General features: G+C 42.9%; 1 protein-coding gene across 1 annotated transcript; it reads right to left on the minus strand.

The window, feature by feature from the left end:
* Positions 1 to 1,168: 1,168 nt before the first annotated feature.
* On the minus strand, positions 1,169 to 8,194 carry TNFSF8 (tumor necrosis factor (ligand) superfamily, member 8; the record flags this gene model as incomplete). Its single annotated transcript, XM_009578646.1, has 3 exons — positions 8,000 to 8,194; positions 6,318 to 6,410; positions 1,169 to 1,214 (listed from the first exon to the last, which is right to left on the minus strand). Coding segments are annotated over exons 1-3 (334 nt in total), but the record flags the coding sequence as incomplete, so codon positions are not given.
* Between the last annotated feature and the right edge of the window lie 11,551 nt (positions 8,195 to 19,745).

Raw genomic sequence — 19,745 nt, forward strand, 5'->3', positions numbered from 1 at the left:
ACTTAAAAAGACTCAATGAGCTACTTAGGTTGATAGAGAGAAAGCATTATGTGCTTAGGAAGTCCTAGGGACATCCTAAGGGGAAAAGAAAATCCCTCCAGGTTACAGGAATTTTAAAACATAAAAAATGATGGTTAGGCAAGATATGAAGTTCTCAGAAAGGACACAGTGACATGCAGGGACTACTTTGAGACCTGTGGGCTATGAAACAAGCCCAATACAGAAAAGTCTTGGATTCAAAAGTTATCCAAGATAGAGTATGTGTTGCCCAAATGATGTGTTATGTCACCTGTGTGCAAAAACGCAGCTGCAGAAAAGATGGTTACGTGATTAGGACTCTCTGAACCTCAAACTTCAATTTCCCATTCTGCCACCACTTCTAGATGAACACTGTACTTCATTTTTCCCATCTGTAGAGTATCTCCTACCCTCTGGGGCTGAGTATGAACTTGTATTTGCAAGTCAAAATACTTGGTGCTAAGGGCCGTGTAACCAGGGAGGCAGTGTCAATGAGATAGATAGTGCTCCTCCTAATTTACACTAAGGAGAAGCAGAATCTTGGTACACTGTCTCTGCTAGTCTAGTTAGACAGTTTTTTTCCTATCTTGGGCTCCCTGGGCTCATACTCGGCCTGTTTTAATTCCTTGCTCTTTGCCTCTTGCTGCTGGTCTCCACTTGTCCCTTCTAGACCTACCCCTTCCCTCCTCCCTTTTCCCCACAAACCAGTGGGAAACACAACTGCCCCAGGCCAGAGGAGTACAGGAGGAGTTTCAGTTTTTTTGAAATATGTGCCAACACATTTGCACCCATGCCTTGTGAAGACAGGGACATTACGCCCACATGTGCAAGAGCCAGTCCTTAAAATAAGACCTAATAGTCAGATTGATGTTCACATCCTCTGGCAAAAAAGCTTTCTTGCAAAGACACCTCAGGGCAGATTCAGACATGTTATTTCCTCAGCCATGCACTGGTTTCCGGAGGTACCGAGTAATTTGAAAGCTTTTTGCTGCTTCTTCTTTTTTTTTTCTCCCCACTACCTTGGCTTTTCCCCAAGAAGAGACTTCATGTGAAATGTTAAGATGTGCACAATTGGCTTATTTGTGATCCTGGGCAATATTTGCGTTAGAGATGAGACAAATGGCATGTATAGTCAGTTTAGGTGCCTCACCTGTCCTGATAGGTTTTGCGATGCCCTCCGTGGCAGGATCAGCTGCCTGAAAGAGAAGCGAGAGAAGGAATGGTTATTATGGGAGCATACCCATGTTCAAGTATGACCCTGCTATAAAAGTCAATCTTAAAAGTTTCCATTGCATGCCGTGAAGGCAATACTCAGCCTGATGCACAGGGAGCCAGCACCAGGTGCTACAGAGCGTATGGCTCCTGTAGAGCCTCAGAGGTCAGTGAGGGATTGCTGTGGAGCAAACAGGTCTGGCAAGCTCTCTGCACTCATTCAAATATCATCCTCATCACTGCCCTTTTTTTCTAACATAGAAAATGTACATTTCTGACACAGTCAGCAACTCTCTCTGTGTGGTAAGAAATGTGTGCGGTCTTTGTTGGGGATGTTTTGGAAGCACAAGCCTTGAAAACCTCACTCTGTGGCTTGCAAAGCTTGGAGAGAGTAGGACAGAGTGGGACCGGACAACCTTGAGACCCAGTGTCCATCCCTGGGAAGCCAGTAGCTGGATGAAAATAAAAGCTGTAGAGCCCCAACACAGGTCTGAGAGTGACAGAGCTGTCCCTCTTCACCTCTCCTCCTACTTCTTGCTGGGATGTAAACCCAAGTGTCAAAATGGCGCGGGAAATTGTCCTCAACCAGCATGGCCTGAGAACTTCTCAGGAAACATGCTCCAAGTGTGAAATATGGTAGGTTTCATCTGTGGTCTTGCTTCTGTTTTATCACACCTCTCTGCCATCCAAACATGCAACCCTGAAGCCTGTGCTTGCTTGCATATCACTTCCACACAAGTAAAGTCACTGACAGCTCATCAACATCCATCAGTGCCCTCGAGGAGCCAACAAATACTCCTAACAGCCAAGGAAAGATACTGAGAGTGCCTCAGTGCTTGAAACTCTGTGTCACATCCCTTCATTCACACTCACCGGGCAGTCTCACAGTGATTTCAGTATCAGGGAGTGGTTTTTGCTCAGGCTAGCCTAAACCAGCTCCTCTTACCTGGATACCAATTACCTGGGCTAATTGTGCGGGCTAACCAGGCCAGTCCCAATTTAACATAGAATCATAGAATCATAGAATATCTGGAGACGGAAGGGACCCATAAGGATCATCAAGTCCAACTCCCTGCTCCTCACAGGACTACCTAAAAACTAAACTATATGACTAAGAGCATCATCCAGATGCTCCTTGAACTCTGACAGGCGTGGTACCGTGACCACTTCCCTAGGGAGCCTGTTGCAGTGACCAACTAGGATGTCCAAGAAGAAGAAAGTTGAGAAGCTGGTACCAGCTTTAGCAGAACATCTAATACCTCCTGGGAAAAATGAGGCACATCATGCACGTGGTGGGAGACAGCTTCATCCATAGTGGTCTTAAAACATAAGCACTTCATTTCTGTGTGTAAATAGGATAACGTGTGGTGCGGGGAGAAGGAAGATGGTTGGAGAGCGAGAGAAGTCATGTTGTGTCTGTTTGTGGTACTTAATGTTCTAGCCTTAAACGTTTAAGAAGATTTTTAATTAGACTTTGGCCTAACACGACCATATTTTCAACCATGGCTGAAGTGTAGAGCTGCATCTGCTCACGGCAAAGCAATGTTATCCTTTGGTCTAATGCCAAAATGCTGTGTCCTGCAGACAGAGATGGCATAGGTGCTTCGTAATTTGGGTATCTGTAATACATGATTTGTTCATTTTCTCTCCCCACACCTATGTAACACAGGGGAGGAGTTATCTGTTGAGTCAGTATTTCTCCAGATGATCTTCCTAAGCTGTATACCGGAAGGCTGCTGGGTTAGGAGAAGAAGGGGAACCTAGAGCTGTAGTTTGAAAACCACACATTTCCAAGCTTTTTGGTCCCCTACACGTCCTCGTCCCTTGCAAACTCTCACGGCTCCTATGCACACGTATCATCAAATGTGGGACTGAGAAGAGTCTTAGCTGAAAACACTCCCAAGGACCATCTGCCACAGCCTCTCAGCTCCTGCCTTGGACCCTTGCACTGGGCTGTCTCTCTCACACGCACTCAGGGTGCAGGGAAGTATTACTTTTCAATGCAATGTATGAGCATTTCTGCCCTCTGCAGAGAATTAAAGGCATTTTTGCATGAGAGAAAGGGGATGCTCTGTCCCCAACTAGATTATGCTAAATGAAATCAGGCAGCAGATCCGCTGCTTCCTGTAGAGAAGTGTTTGGTAAAGTGATTGAGACATTATCATCAGTGAGGTGTTCACCTTGCAGCCTCCCTCGGAGATGGTGTGCAGGACAAGGCTGATGGCTCACAGCTTGCTTTGTAGTCAGGGCAACAGAAACAAAATTAAAATGTACTAATGTATTGTGTTCTCACCTGGGAAGTCTCCCAGTGGGTGAAAACAGCAGATACTAACGCAATTTATTTTAGCGACAATTGAGTAGATATTCAAATAAAACTTTAGAGCTTGCTGTCGTGGTTTGAAATCTTACTGGCGTTACTTCTTTCTTTTCTAACAGCAAAAATATTGCATGGAGTGCTGTAATTTGGAATGCAAAGAGGCACACAGTAGGAGCCCAAAGAGATTAAATTCTACAGTGGCAGCTCAGGAAGAATTCATGACAATGAATTTCACCCTGTCTGGAGTGATCTGGGTGCTGATGATGAAGGATCTCAGTCTTTACTCAGCAAGCAGAATAATTCGAGTTCGCTTCATTAGAGAAAATGATAATCAGGTGCCAGTGAAAGTAAATTCTTTCTTCTTTCTCTTAATCATTTTAAAAGAAATTCTCCCAAGCTGAGACAGACTGGTGCTGCTAGAGGGTCATTCCAATGTCCTGTGTCAGAACTGCGAATATTCATTTAACCAGAGGCCAAGAAAACACACCCTGAAACCGCAGTCCCCCAGAAATTGCCCTGGGGTCAGCTTAACTAGGTCCAGGGCTCTCCCAAGAGCACGTCGTCCGCACAACAGCTCTGCGGGGATGAGCTCTTCGGACTGCTGTCCTCAAAGGAAGTTTTGCAATTTGGAAAAAAGCCTCAAGACTCTCCCGTGTTTCTGCTCAGCCTCAAACCGTCGTTACCCATCTCTGGATGAGGGGGAAGGAAGGCAGTGGCACTTGATGTAGGTGGCCCTGAGTTGCCAAGAGGCGAAGGTAGAAACTAGATGTAAAAACTCCAGAAAGCAGAGCACTGTCCCCGCTGCTGATCTGATAATGAGCATCACAGGAAACAGAGCTCCGTGTGAAATTCAATTTTTCCAGTACTGACAAAACCTATTAAAGTGACACCTCTAGACAGCAGGTGACTGTCACTGTACAGAGTACCGATGGCACGAGTTGGAACAGCACAGTTTTCTTCTAAAATGCCTCAGTAATTTTCCTGTAGTGTTCAAGGAGTGGGAAATCTGCTTTCAGGGGAAATTTTCAGTGTTGTGGTGGTTTTTTTTCTTTTAGTTTTTGTCAGGGTTGTCCACCAGAGGGGGCCAATAGGCACCGATTGGGGCAGCCTGGGGCAAGATTATTTTTAAGCAGACATAAATCACCAAATAGATAGTGCAGGAACATGCTAAGTGCTGCAGGAGCGATTTCTGATTACGGCAGTCCCGCTGCTAAAGGGGTTTTATTTTTTTGATTCCAGCAGCCTTAAAGACTAGATCAGCAATTATAAATATCTGCACTGACTCTTTCATTTGCCACACTGGTGCCTTAACTCTGCTGAAAAATTTGCCCACGCAGTTTGGAGGTTAAAAATGTGAAGTCTACAAAATCCAGAGCAGTGATGGACCATCCCAGATTATGGATTTTGGACATTCACACAGAATTTGTTCATAGAGGTAGGTGGCCTAGGTGTCTGATACAGCATACCTTGCCAGTACAGCATAAGATTTGCTAAGGTCTGTGTGTCTTAAAATTATATTTGTCTTGTGCTTTCTGTCCCATACTCTTTCACTGATTTTACATATATCTCTATATACATAAATATCTACATAGATGTGTATATATACATATAACCAGCAACAGTGAGACGTGACAGGCAGAAGGGTGGAGGTTTTAGCATTCTGATAACAGTGTTAAGAAGAAAAATGAAGGCTATGGACCGCCATACAGCAACTATTCTTATTCCAGAAAAAAATAAAGTCACTTGTGAAAGATCGAGACAAGTGAATGGCCTGAAGCCAAGGGTTTCTGCAGATGAAAGCTGAAGAAATGAACTGACTCCAGCTCTGCACGTAGTTAGTTCCAAAAAACGTAGCTTAGTTCCAAAAAATGACACTCCCCAGGTCTGACACTAACGTGCTGTGCCACCCTTCCTGAAAACATGGCGTAAAGGAAATTTCTTGGGGTGTTGGAAAATGCGGGGGGTGGGGATAATGTGGATTAAAAGTGCTGTTGGATTCAGAGAAGCAGCTTTGGAATCATGGTTGCCTTTTTGTTTTGGTCTTTCATGTTGGATTTCCCTTATTCAGAGCACCTAGATTTTGGGTGATGCGAATGCCTTGTTTTTACACAGTTTGATTTTCCCTTTCCAAAGCGTCTTCCTCCATCTTAAATAGGAAAGTGTAAATTCATCAAAAGGAAGACAAGCAGCCAGCTCCCATGTACCTGCAATGGGGCTAGGGCACTGTGTGATCTGCTTGCCACCAGAAGCCGCCTCTTAATGCAGCGGTACCCAAGACATGGATCACAAGGCCTGCATTGTCCCTAAGGCCCTCAATACTCCTTTGGACAGAGGAAAATAAAATTTTCTATGGCAGCTCAGCATAGGGAGGGCATAAGGCTGCCACCATTGCTCCTGTGGTCAAGGATCACTCACATAATCCAGCTGACAACATCTGGAGAGAAAACCAGATCGTGCCAAGAGACGGATCACACAAAATGTTGGTCCTCTCTTGAGGATTGAAAATAATTAAGCCAATTGAAAATAATTAAGCCAACGGATGATGCTCTACTACCTACAGTAACAGGACTCAATAGCCACAGGACTCCAAGTACAAGAACCTCCCAGATGTCCTGTTCTGGAGCTGCTGAAGTCAATACTACAAGATGCTCAGCCCAGCCACAACTATATTTACCAAAGGAGTTTGTGCCTAGCCTTATGCTGACAGTGTGACCATGAGATAAAGTGGTTTTGGAGCAAGACCTGGAGTTTCTTGAGGAACCTGTCTCACAGAATCAACACTTGTTCCCTGGTCTGGAAATTCACGACCAGTCACAGATGGAGCATGACTATGCTGCTTCTGAACTGGGGGTCTTTCAGCTCCCTGAAAACAAGAACAGAAGTTACTCTATTACTGCCAAATTCCTCTCACAGCATAAAATTGCTGCTCAATTTTATTTGTGTTTCTCTCACACCTTAGCTTCCTACTTTCTCCTTCGGCCAAGCTTGTTTCCGAAAGAGCTGCAATAATGTCATCACTCTTTTAAATGAAAACCTTGACTCTTTCAGTAACATTGTTCCTCTGGCAACTAGTGTAACTGTGTTTATCCTGATGGAGAGGTAATATAATGCTTACTTTCATAATAAGTACAAATGAAAGCCTCATTATATAGGAAAGCTGTGGCAATTCTGTAATTACCCAGGCTGTTATTTTAAAGATCTCCCTTAATGTCCCACTATTTATCACTTGAAAACCCACATGTCTCATTCTAACCATGCCCAAACTGCTTCTCTTTTGGAAGAATGCTGATTTCAGGTAAATTACTCCTCTCTGATGCAACTTAAAGACATATCAGTCAAGCCTTCATGGTTTAATTTCTGGGTAATGTGCATACACAGACACACAAATTGCACAGGATAAATTTAGTAGGAAAGAATATTGAGCTGAAAGATCATATTTTGTTTTCCATGGCCTACTTCCTCCAGCAGCCCCACACTGGTGCTTTCATTCTATGAATAGTAGTGGAGGTACTTCAGCACTTAGATTTTTGCAATTAGATTTCAAAGCCTATAAAACATTTAACCCGTCATTTTACCCTAGTAAAGTTCATGGCAACATTCCTGGTAAGATTAGAAATGCACTTCTTATATTCACCACTACCTTTACCTCTGCCCTGGCTGTAACAGTCTCACCGATTCCCCATTCAACCCCAGATCCACTTGAGAGCAATCCTCTTTATTTTAAGAAGGAAAAAATGTCTGTAGGCAGAGAAAACAGTTGTTTTTGTCAGACCTTGCCTCATTTATATCCTTCAGTCATCCTTGCTATAACTACTTTCGCATTAAAAATCACACCCAAGAACAGGACTGACAAAAGAGAGAGGGACAGTGAGCTACTTTGCCCCCATCCAGTGCTCTGGGTAGTTCAAGAGAGCTCTGCTTCATCACATCACGGTGCATCCCAGCAGACAGCACCACAGTGTCACACATAGAGATGTCGTGTGTTATGCCCCTTACTAAAATTTATCAATATTTCAGAGGAACACATGTAGACACTATCAGACCAGACCAGACCATCTTGGACAGTGGTCACTCTTTGTAGAAGAGACAGGAGACACATATAAAACCAGGTAGCAGACGCTGAGACACTGACCTACCTTCTCTCCACCTCTCCCCCTAACTAGGCAGGACAGAGGGTGGCTTGCATCTTGGATTATGAGCTTTCCACTTCCATTTACAGAGCAGAAATTGCATGCTAGAAGTTAAGGTTGCCCATGGAGAAAAGTAATCTTTTTGGAAAGTTCTTTTCTGTCCCTCTTTGTTTCATCTTTCTCTCTCCTAATTCATGTGTGTGCATTTATAACAGGAGGCAGTGACTGATTTTCTGGCTGTAGGATAATTTTTGGAAAGCAGTAGATTAAAAAAAAAAAAGAAGAAAGAAAAAGCCAATGAATAAAGTAAGAAATTGCTTACCGTCCTCTGAACGACTAGGACCATGATGGTGGCTAAGGCAAAGATGAGTAACACAACAAGGGTAGCGATGATGAAATACAAACATGTTTTGTTACTGGCTCCAAGCCTCCTTGAAACGGTGTCTTCATTCACATGCATGGCTGAATCATGAGAGTCCTTCACCTGAGAAAGTGTTTGCTCTTGTGCCGAGCACATTCTTATATAGCTCTCAGAGTACTGCTCTGTATCTCCCCTTGATCAGGTTCAAGTTGCAGCCCATCTCTGTTCCTGGCAGGATTTTCCCCCTTCATCCTGGCTCATGTGATCTGGAAAAAAAACTTCATCACTTGTAGTACAAAGAAAGAGGGACCTGGGGGCGTGAAGCAGGACGCAGCTGAAGAGGGGAAGGAGCTTCATGTTCTTGATTAGGGATTTCGCGACAGCAGTCTTGTACGCTGCATGGGAGATTTCTGATGTCAGAAGGTGAATAGTTACCAGGATCAGCCGTCCCGCCCCCCGTCACTGGCTTTCTGTGAAACGGAGAGCTATGCAAATTCTGTTTCATTTTATACTCAGTGCAGCTACAGTTTGGTACAGTAAATCACCCCGGAGCTCTGCCTTCCTGTTGCACAAAGTAACCTCTTCTCATTCCCAGTAGCGTCCCAGAGCTGTGATCTCCAGAGCTCTGCGTTCAGACATGACCTAGGCTTTGAGTTTGGTGACTGTAGCTCCTGCCTGTGAAGGTCTGGAGATGTTGGGTGAGATTTTCATTGAAGTATTTCATAGAAATGTATCAGGAAGACATCTTCGATGCAGGATGCAAGTTCTAGGCAGAGGCATAGAAAGAAAGTCACACCAAAGTTGCTGAAAGCATGACGTTAGGATGTGCCCACCTTCCTGGTCTGGCTTATTTGCAGCTAGTGAATTAATGCTTGTTTCTATCCTGTCCACAAACGTCTCCTCTGTCCTAGCCTGGGAACATCACCCAGGCATGGGGTTTCTTGGGGAACCTAAATGAGATTTCTTCAGCTGGAAATATTCCTACTTCATTCCAGTGTGAAAGGACCAGACATTCCTAACCCTGCATGTTTTATGTGAGATGACCCCTTGTTTTTTGGCCAGTCCAGCTCTGAAGGCACTTGGGTGTTTCTGAAAATTTTCGCAGTTAGATGTGTGTCCTCTTTTGATTCATATCAATGCAAGCCAGTTAACTCACGTAGCATGATCAAAATGACTAGGAATATTATTTGTCTCAGCTATTCCTGGTTTGGTGATACAAGGACGTCAGAGAGGCCGAACAGGATCTTATTAATGGTCCTTTTAGCTCAACATCTTTCCTTTAGTAGAGAGCAACAAGAGATGTTTTGGGAAGAATATCAGAACACAAAAAGCAGGTAGAGTTATTTATTGAGTTTAATTCTTTGGTTTCCTCTGATTTGGGCTTGTGGGACTCCCAAACCAGAGGTAATACCTTTCTATTTTAATCCAAATCTTCTTTACACCCCTGACATCACTTGGCATCTTACTATTATTACTACTACCTTTAATAAGATCACTAGAGCACAGCACTACAAAAGCTTCTATAGATTTCCAGAATAGTGTTTTTCAGAGCATCTCTTATCACCATGGAAACAGGCATGAATTATTTTAATCAGAGACAAAGGGAAGCAGCCTCCTCTCCTTAAGCATGAGACAATAGTGTAACACGCTTGGTCAGGGCTTCCTCAGGAAATCTGTCGCTCAAGCCTGACAGGTTGGATGAGATGGATCTTCACCTCATCCTTGATAATGTGACAATTCTGAAATGCAGGAAAATCCAAACTACAAAGATCTTGCAGTGACTGGCAGCATCCACTATTCTTGCAAAGGCGCTTCAACATCTCTTGCTTACAGCTGAGTAGATACATACCTCAGCAAGGAAGATGATTTTAGAGAGAATAATGGTGGTGTAGTTTTAAGGACGTCACATCATGCTTGGTGTCATGAGGAGGGCATGGTCCTCTGTGAGCTTGTAGGCTTTTGTGGTTGCACATGGATGTGCATGGTCAACTCTTCAAACTGTAAAACACTTGTGCTAAACTTAGTTGTAAGTAGACAACCAGATACTGTAGTGGTGACGACTACAAAAGAAAAAGAAATCAGTGAAGGCCAGTGAGGGAAAACAGGACAATTCATCCCCTGTGTAAACAAGTGCAAACCAGATTAAATTTGGCCTGTTACTTTCTAAGCTAAATTTAGTTAGTCCACTAGTATTGCATTGGAAACCCACAGAGTTTAGTGAGTTGGAAATGCTGAAATCCGCTGGGAAAGACACATAATAATATATAGGAGCACAGAGCATCCACTCATGCAGTGATATCATGCTATACAGTGTTCCAAGACAGCAAAGGCAAACAGCTAAGATTGCTCCAGATAACAGCAGGACCTATGAATGATTCCCCTTTCGTGATGGGTGAAATATCCTGAAATGTAGAAGTGAAATACTGCTCAGCTAAGACAGCTATACTGTTAAGACAGCCAGTAATATTTAAACAGAGTAACACTGCAGGATGAGTAGATATTTTGGTAGCTTGGTCTTTGGCAGTAGATAAACTACTGCACCTCCCTGTTAAATAGGTGTTATTGGGGTACTGTGGTTCTATATCCTGGCTTGTAGGCGGTGATGCACTTTCAAACATAACTTTAGTGCAATGCTGTGTTACCCTCTAGTTCCTAATGTCACCCTACAAAACCTATCATATTATCTGTCTGATTATACCTGATGTCCAGAGCATGGTTTGCTGCTTTCAAGCCTTCTGACCGATGTTGCATCAATTCCCACAGGCTCCCGTTCAAGAGGCAAAATAGCAGGTGCTTGCCCTGTATTTGCATCGGCATGTGCTGTGTCTTCTGCAGCAAAGAGGGTGAAAACAAGTGAACCACAAAGCCAGCAGTTCTAATTATTTCTTGGTAGAGTTTGCAAGTGACTCTCTTCAGCAGAAAATTACAAAATATCCCAGCCCCTTGTTAATATTTATTTATCTACTCCTCTGCTGAAAGGAAATAAACTTGCTGAGAACAGAAAGCCCATCCACGTGGTCAATGGAAATTCACCCTTGACTGAATGAACTCTGTGAGAACTGAAAACCTTTCTGAAAGACATTAATGGCCAGTTCTTCAAAGGTGCATAGGTACCCAGCTGCCACTGAAATCCAGGGGTGTGAAGTGTATAGGTGCCTTTAGAAGTTTCTGGTTTTATCCTCAATGGGAGGATTGCATTTCTCATCAAAACTGTCATTCATGTTGACACCCAAGTAGTTTGCTACCAGAATCTTGTCCTTAGCTTTTCAAGATCTAAGAGAGCTCAGAGAAGATGCACCGTAATGTATATTTTATTATCCTGAGTGATTCCTAGTACCCCCCTAATTAAGGTTCTTAGATAGCAAAGGTGCTATTGGGCTTCTCATCTTCAAAGAGAGACCCCATTAAAGATAGAGTTATTTAACTTCAGCTGAGTTGCACCTGAGTGCACACGTATAAACATGTGAGCACATGTGGGCACTTGTAAATCACTTGATATGGAAATGCAAAATCAGTAAATTGAGGTTACTGCAAAATGTCATTAGCACTCAAGGTATGAATCACCTTGTTGTCGGCGGTTTTTAAGCTTCCTCCGATGAATCACTCTTGTGTTGCGCTTCAGCATTATGTTTGTACTCCACATCTCAGCCCGAGCCAAGGGAGATGGGTGCCTGGGCCAGGGTTGACAAAGTTGTTTGTTGGGGTTTTTTTAAATTATATTTATTAGAATCTGTGTCTATTCATGTGATCCTGATCCAAAGGCTGGTCACAGAATGAAGTAAATGACATTCCAATGTCACACTCCTAACACTGTTGTGATTATATTGTTGGCTGTCGCCATAAAATGGTCTTTTGAGGGAGATGCTGCGTATCTCTCATCCAAGCCTTCTGCTCCTGAAACATATTGGAAGGTTTCCAGGAATAGCAATGTTCTTTTCTCATTTTGTTTCCCAAATAAAATTACTGAATAAAAATAGACATCAGATGGGAGGAAAATAAGAGAAAAAAAGAAAGATTAGAGCTGCCATTGTGCAGTATTATCTCCCTGGGAAGCTACATAGTGTTTTTTTGTGCTGTGCAACTGTCTGTCTTGTTCAAAAGAATTATATCACTCAACCTTGTAAGGCAATAGGAAAACAGATATATTAAATTAGCTGAAAATTGGCTATAGGGGGAAAAACACCTTTTTATACTGTAGATATGCACCATCCATCTGTTTTGAAGTGCAGGTAGAAACCAGAGGCATTAGGATAGATAATAAAATTCAATAATAAAGCAGTACAAATGGAACAGTTATAAAAGTGCAATAACTTCCACAGATATTTCTCAGAGAGTGCATTTGCTCAGTAGGAGTTACTGCCTGCCCAAACAGTAACAGTTCTTCCCATGTAGCATCCTCCCAAAAGAAGGGAGCTGTCTGCTTTGCTGGGAAATCTTCGGTATCTTTCAGCAGCATTTGCTGGTAAGAGTCAATCCAAGTGGAAAAGCTCTTTTCTGGGTACTAAACCCCTCTGTATTCTGATTAATGACTTGGCATTAAGATGAAGATAATGCTTGAATCACAAAGCTGGAAGAAATGGGATAATGAATAACATAGCTTAAATTAAAAAAAATGCAGAGTTGTTTAGAATGTGATTTTCAGGCATGTCTAGAGATTTCAGACACCTGAAATTCCAGTTATTCTGATACAAAACACTGGAAGGATCTTCATTTCCAGCATGGTTCTCATCATTTCCTGAAACCCAGGCATTTCTGTGTGATTCAAACAGCATAATAAAAAATTGAGCCACCTGGAAGTATATTCAGACTCTGGTGCTTAGTCTGGGGTCTAAATTCAAAAGAAAGAGGATTGCATGACTTTGAAGTTCATTAAGAGAGAAAAAAAGGACATGTACACTTGCTGGTCTGAGTACGGTTCTTAAAGTCTCTGGACATACCTGGAAATCTTGGCCTGAGCAAATCCATATGGTGATTTTGGCTCAGCAGGATTTGGGTGGGAGAAAGAAATAACCGTAAGCATTGAAACCCACAGAAATGAAGGGAATGGCTCTTTTTCATTGTGCTGGACTTTGGATGAGGTCTGCAGGCAACACACTTTGACCATGTGTTGTATGAGGGAAAATGGCACTGAAACCAGCTGTATCCAGATACACCCAGGGTTGGCAGGGAACTGCAGCACTGTGATCAAGGCATCATAGAAAAGGATCTTACACTCAATGTGCATAAGAGCTTCACAGATCTAAAGTCAGAAAAGGGCCTTTAGATCATATAATCTGACATGCCATTCAGGAAAAGGGCATATGGTTTTACCTGGAAAACCTGGAAAATAATAAAATTGATGAACTAGGCAGAGAACCATCAAGGTGGGATCTGAGTTGTGGGGCAGGATCAGATTCAAGCAGCGTTTTGCATCTGCGTGTGGCCCTCCCACCCCACCTAAGGAAGAGTGTGAGGCATGTAGACACCTGAGGATACAGATGAGCAACGGTTTCGGAAATGCAGTGCCTCTTAGATGGAAAGGGGAACTCAGGTGTCTTTGGAGGCATAGATATAAGGGTCTAGGTTAGGAAAGGCATTTCTCTGGAAATGTTAGGCAGTAATAATAAGAATTTTCCTCTGTGTGAATATGAAACTTTTAGTAATTGGCCATGGTAAGAAGTGGAATCCTGAACTAAAGACTAGTTGGTCTGATTCATGTCAAAAGCTATTATTTGTATTCCCTGTGCATTAGAAGTATGTTGAAAACTTTTGATTGAAGAGAGATGAGTGATCTGGAGGTCAGATGGAAAATAATGAAACCTTCATAGGGAGCACATCATCTCTGGTTAAACTTCACTAGAAGAGCAGAATTACATCATGACTGAATTTAGCTGGCAGTATAATGTATCCAGATTAGAAATAAAGACCACATGAAAGGATGGCATTCTACATTTGACAGCTACTAAATCTCCCTGTGTCTTACAAAGAGGGAAATATACAGTCTGCTCAGTGTGGCATTCGTACACTAAACCTTATCGGGAAATAATATGAGAACCAGCGAAAAGCCAAAGTCGCAGCTAGCTTGAAAAGCAGTATATACATCACAGGAAGAGCAAGAATGTAGGGTGAAAGTATATTTATAATTCTGGCAAGTTGAAAGGCTTCAGTAGTTCACCTTTCTCAAAATAATAAAACTCCATCACTCTTCTTCTCAGGGAAGAAACTGTGAAGTTGTTTATTTTTTCCATCCCTACAGTGCAAGGAAGGAAAAAGCTTGCAAAATTTCCACTGTAGCATATGTGATAGAGTTAGCTGCCTTACGTACCAGAGCTACCTTAGGTCACCTCACAGTCTGAGATGGGTTTATCCTCACAGCCCCTGTTTAAGGTGGGTCAATGTTGGCGTTTCTCCTCTATCTCCCTGTTAAAGACAAGTAATGAAGCATCAGAAGCCAAAAGTACCTCGGTAGTTAAATACACCTGTGCACTCAAGTCTGGGGACCCTCTTCAGGTGTTGGTGCCCACAAAGGCTCCCTGAAGAGGTCCTCAGGCCTCTACAGAGTTGATGTGACATGGTGCAGGAGCCTGAGCGCATACAGAAAAGCTGCAACCAAGGGCATCTTAGCTTAAGTGATCTGTCAAAATCCACACAAAAAATCAATGGTAAAAGAAGGAAATAAACCCTATCTCCTCAGGGAGATAGGAGCTTTCTCTCCAGATGTGGAATTGGTAGAAATCCTAAGAAAAAAGCCTTAAATGATGAAAGGCATCTGGAGCTCGTTATTCATGGCAATTAGCACAAGGTCAGCTTGGAGCTACTGGTAGCTTTTGGTTACGAGCTTGGGCCTGGGACACCTGCAAGCAGTAGCTGTTTCTAGTCTCCCGTAACTATAGTTAAAGACAAAAATCACCATAAGAAAAGCTGCAAGTTCCCTCCTTGGCGCAGAGTAGCACTTGGCTGCAATCAACATCTCCAAACAGAGTTGTTCAGATCCCAGCCCTATGCAATTTATAATTATGCTACTTTACAGTTGTGCTAATTTATAACTCTGGATGAGCATTTTTCTGCAGTGAATTTTTGGAGTTGTGGCTTCTCACAAGCTCTACTCTTTGACAAGGGGCAAGATTTTTGTAAATGTGTTGGATGAAATGCTTCTCGGCTCCCCAGGCCAGTTCTGAAGGCAGGCATTGGTGTAAGCTAGACCATGCTTTCTTGGTAAGTGATTCATCCTGGCTTAAAACAGTTGAGTTAGGTGGGGTGAATCTGTTTGGTAACGTTTGTGTCTCCAACCCATATCACAGAGGGATTATAGAAACAGCCTAGACAAGTTGTTTGGTCTAGATATCTTTCAGATAGCTAAAGGCAGGGAAAATGACTTGTGATTTAGGAGCATGAGCCTCATTAGCAGGCAGAGGGCTGGGAGGTTAATCATTGTGGTTCTTGTGAAAAATCACACCCACCTTTTGACATGACCCTTCTGAGGGTGGCAGCCACCAAATAAGCATAATGCACTATTTTGGGGAATGAAATGACAAAAGGCCATCATCAAGCAGAGATGACCCAGGGATTGAGAGCTATCTCAGTTGGGTGCATCCAGGGAGGAGCGGTAACAACAGGATAAGGAAATCGAGGCATCACTGTGTCACACAACAGCCATGACTGCCAGGGCATGATCACCTCTGGAAAAACTGTCTGTTCATTTAGTTAAGGCAGAGAAAATGTATAAGTCACAGGAGAATGAAAAAGCAAAATCAAAATATTTAGCCTTGAGTGACAGTCCTTCTTTGTTCCTATAAAGGTAAATGTCAGGCAAAATACTGCATCTGCCAGTATTTTCACTGGAACTGTTACCCTAAAAATACCCAAAGCTTTTATCAAAGCTCTATTTCTTATCCACAAGAAGGACATATCCACCATAGGTCCTGTTTTGTTTGCCCTTCATGGAATTAAAGTTGGTGTTTCTGTCTTTCATTTCAATCACAGTGTACAAAAGCTCCGTGCATTTCCATTGATATTCATATCATTTCTACTTCAGCTTCTTTTGAATTAATGTAACCCAGGAACCTTAGCAATGTCAGTCTCAATTTATGCAAGCTTATGCTGAAAAATTTAATCTTGTCTGTTCTTGAATTCCCCCCTGCCCCCAAATTCCTTTATTTCTTTCTTTGATGCCTTTATGCAAACGTCTTTGTACTTCCTTGGGCATACAACACACAGCAGGTTTTGCTGATGGAAAAGTAGTTTTTTCACCCTGCTCAGAAGAGTTAGACACTGAGACGCCCAAAGGGCAAGCAGGAGAACCCATCAACAAGAACCACTGTACCAAATAGCAAGTGTTTTTCTGGCAATACTACTTCTCTGTACTTTTTCCCCAGACTTTTCCACACTGGAGGCCTGCCTGCCGACGTGTGGATTTCTAGCCGGTTAGAGCAACGCAGAAGGAATGCCACAAGGCGAGGCTCAGCCATGCATTCAAAGGTGTTACCTTGAAACCAGCTGCCCTTGGGTACCTGTGTGTTCCCACAGCAATTCACAAGTAGCCAAGGAGTCATGGGGTCCACCAAGCAGCAGCCATGGTTCAGTGAGTCAGCAGCAAACACCACGCAGAGCTACTCAAAGTGGTGCTAAATTCAATTAGCAAGCCTGACCTGCGGTTTCATGCAAACTGTTTTTCCTTCTTTTAGACTATATGGGTTCATGCCCCCTAAATTTCGCTCTCAGTTTCAGGTATGAATGAATTCAAAATCTTTAGGTAAAATTCAGCTAGAAGAAACTGCCTAGTATGGACTAGTTTCAGTACAAACCTAAGCAAAACCACAGAATTTCTCATGGTTTCCAGACTAAACCATATATTTCACCTAGTTTTCTGGGGTTTCATAATGAAAGTTTCATGGAGTCTGATAAAAAATAAGCATGAATTTTAATCACTTTGAATTGCTATCTATACACTTTTGTCTACTGGGAATATAATGGTTGACAATGCAAGTCTTTCCTATCAGATGCCGGATTACAAAGAGACAGTTCTCTGCACTGTGTGAACCCCCAGTTCATTTTAAGTGAAAATAGATTGGTTTATTGGCCCTCCTTGGCTCCTGAGCTTTGGACTTGGTTTTGGCCCTCATATTGATCTTGTGAGCGTAGTTTCAGCCTTCAATACACACCTGGAAGACAAAAATCAAGGATTCTCTTTGTCATGGTTGGAAACATATGGATGGTGCAGGCTTGGCATAGATAAGTCTACATCTTTTCTATCTCAAGGTTTAAAGAGATTGGGAAAATACCGAGACTCTAATGTTGTTCGTTCTTATTGATTAACAGCAGCTTCTTCCAGTAGAGAAAAAAACTTGAATCAGTTCTAAGTCAGGCCAGGGAACTCATCAAGCACTTGCTAGCTCAGGCTACTCACACGCATGTGAGTGCGGTGCAGCAAGGGCTGTGCACAAAAAAGATAGCTTCAGCCTTGAATTCATGACAGTCAAATAGTAGCTAAATGAAAATAGGGGTGAGACGAAGCATGGGCAGTACTAAAGATACATTATACTGTAGAAAATTTGTCTTGAAATATAACGCATTTTTAGTGATATATAAGCAAATGTGTGTATTTTTGCTGGATACATTTCCAAAGGCGGTGTCTCACCTGCTGAGCCAATTCTGTCATCCAGGATACATCAGTACTGATTCTCTTGCTGAATTCCTTAGAAATTGCCTTACTGAGCACAACTGAACCAGGAAACACCACTAGACTGGAAGATTTCACTTTAAAAGACAGCCAGCTTCCATTTCAAAGACTTCAAGGCATGATGGACCTGTCATTTCTTTCAAGGACTCATGCCAATGTTTAATTAGCTTCAGTCTCACGGATTTGCTTCTTTCGTATTGGATTGACAGAGTCAGACAGAAAGATAGAAAAGAGGAAAGCTTTGGGGTTTTCTTTCGCCTTATCTGTCATTAGCTCTCATTTCCACTGGTCAAAACTTTCCTTTTCTTAAACTCACATGTACCTAGGTACAAATTTTCTTCATTCCTCAGTTTGATTAAATAAATAAACCAAATTGCTCAAATTTCTCTCATTAGAGGCATTTTCTAGGCCCCAAATCATTTGCTCAGTCCTGCCACTGCAACTGTTAGGCAGGGAAAATCTGTAAAAGAGTATGTTTCTCAGAACATGCAGGATGGGAAACTGCAAACTGCGGCTTCAAACAGTGCTTTGAATGAAAAAAAAAACACAGCAAACAATTGAAAGTTAGAGGCACCCACTCAAATACAAAAATATCCCGTTTTCTCTGTGGCCACTGTTAAATGTAATTAGGCAGTTTCAGGATGTGTCTTGACAAGCTGTTTTGTTTTGTTTTGGTTTAGCTATGTTCTAGAGGGGCCTGGCCTGTGGGTAAAACTCAGACTGAAAGGAAATCTAGTTTCACGTCTGGGCTCTGCCACAGCCATCCTGCCTGACTAGTGCCATGTCACTGGCCGTGTCCTGCTTGCCCCAGCGGCTCCAGGAGGAAAGCAGCACGCTCACCTGGGTGGGAGCTGTGCAAATATATGGCCTCACCATCTGCCAGCACCCCTTGAAAGAGGAGGATAATTTTAGATGAGATCGTAATGACTTTGCCTTGAGTTCTTAAGCCAAAAGCCCAAGGGAAAAGGGTGGGAGAGGACCGAATGTCCGCTCTGTGAGGAAAGCCAGCAACGCACGCGTTGAACTTGCCTGCTTCTTCTGTGAATGCTTTGGGAGGAGACACGTTTGAATCCAGCACTGAGCAGAAAGACCTGCTAATGTCTTTGGGTCTATTGCAATACACCTAACTCCAACCTTTTCCACCCCAGAGCTCAAATCCTTTTACAAGAAAGTTTTACCTGATCTCTACCATTTTACAGACAGAAAAACGGAGGCAGAGGATGGAGAAGTAACTAATGGAGCAGAGACGCCCTAAGTCTTTCCAAAGCCTTTGCCAGATGCACTGGACAAGTGAGATCCATGGAGCTGCAGTGGGTTTCTACCCTGAACTCAGTTCGCAGAAACAGCATCACAGGCCGAGGAAAAGCTCCGCGGGCGCTTGTGACAGTGGGTTGTCCCTGCTGTCCCGGCTGGGCAGGGGCAGTCTCTTCACATGCAGCCAGGTAAGGCAAGGAATGAGGGAAGGAGTTTGGTGAAGATAATGAGAAAGAGGAGGTGGTGGTGTAGGTGGTGAGAGAAGATGAAACAGCTTTGACACAAGCAAAGGAAAAAACTTCACGTTTGGAATTTCAAAAAATCGACTCAACATTTCTGCTGTAGCAGATAAACATCTATCTGTTTTATTACTGGGAATCATATTTTTCTGTTTATAAATAGAAAAAGCATGTTACCTCATGTTATTTCCCCTGGGGTTTTTGGGGGATAGATATATGTGGGTGGTAAACAGCTTGCAAAGAAATTGTTGTTATTATTAGTCAATATGAAGAACAGGAGGGCAGGGGCTGAGGCTGTGATGTACCAGCTATGGGCTAGCCACAAGCCGAATATAGGTCATTCACTCATCTACGGTGAAGGAGGGACAGCACAGCCGAACCGCTAATCTGCGGCTGTGATTTTTGTTACTTTGCGATACTATCTATAATCCTATAAGCACTTTTCTTGCCAAAAGACAACTTAGGCAGAGACACAAAGACCTCAAAGTCTAAAAACTAGCAACGAGACATAAAAGCATCGATAAGCAGCTAGACAGGGTTATCAGTGCAGTTGTTT

The sequence above is a fragment of the Fulmarus glacialis genome, unplaced genomic scaffold (assembly GCF_000690835.1).
Source record: "Fulmarus glacialis isolate BGI_N327 unplaced genomic scaffold, ASM69083v1 scaffold39965, whole genome shotgun sequence".
Taxonomy (NCBI): Eukaryota; Metazoa; Chordata; class Aves; order Procellariiformes; family Procellariidae; genus Fulmarus; species Fulmarus glacialis.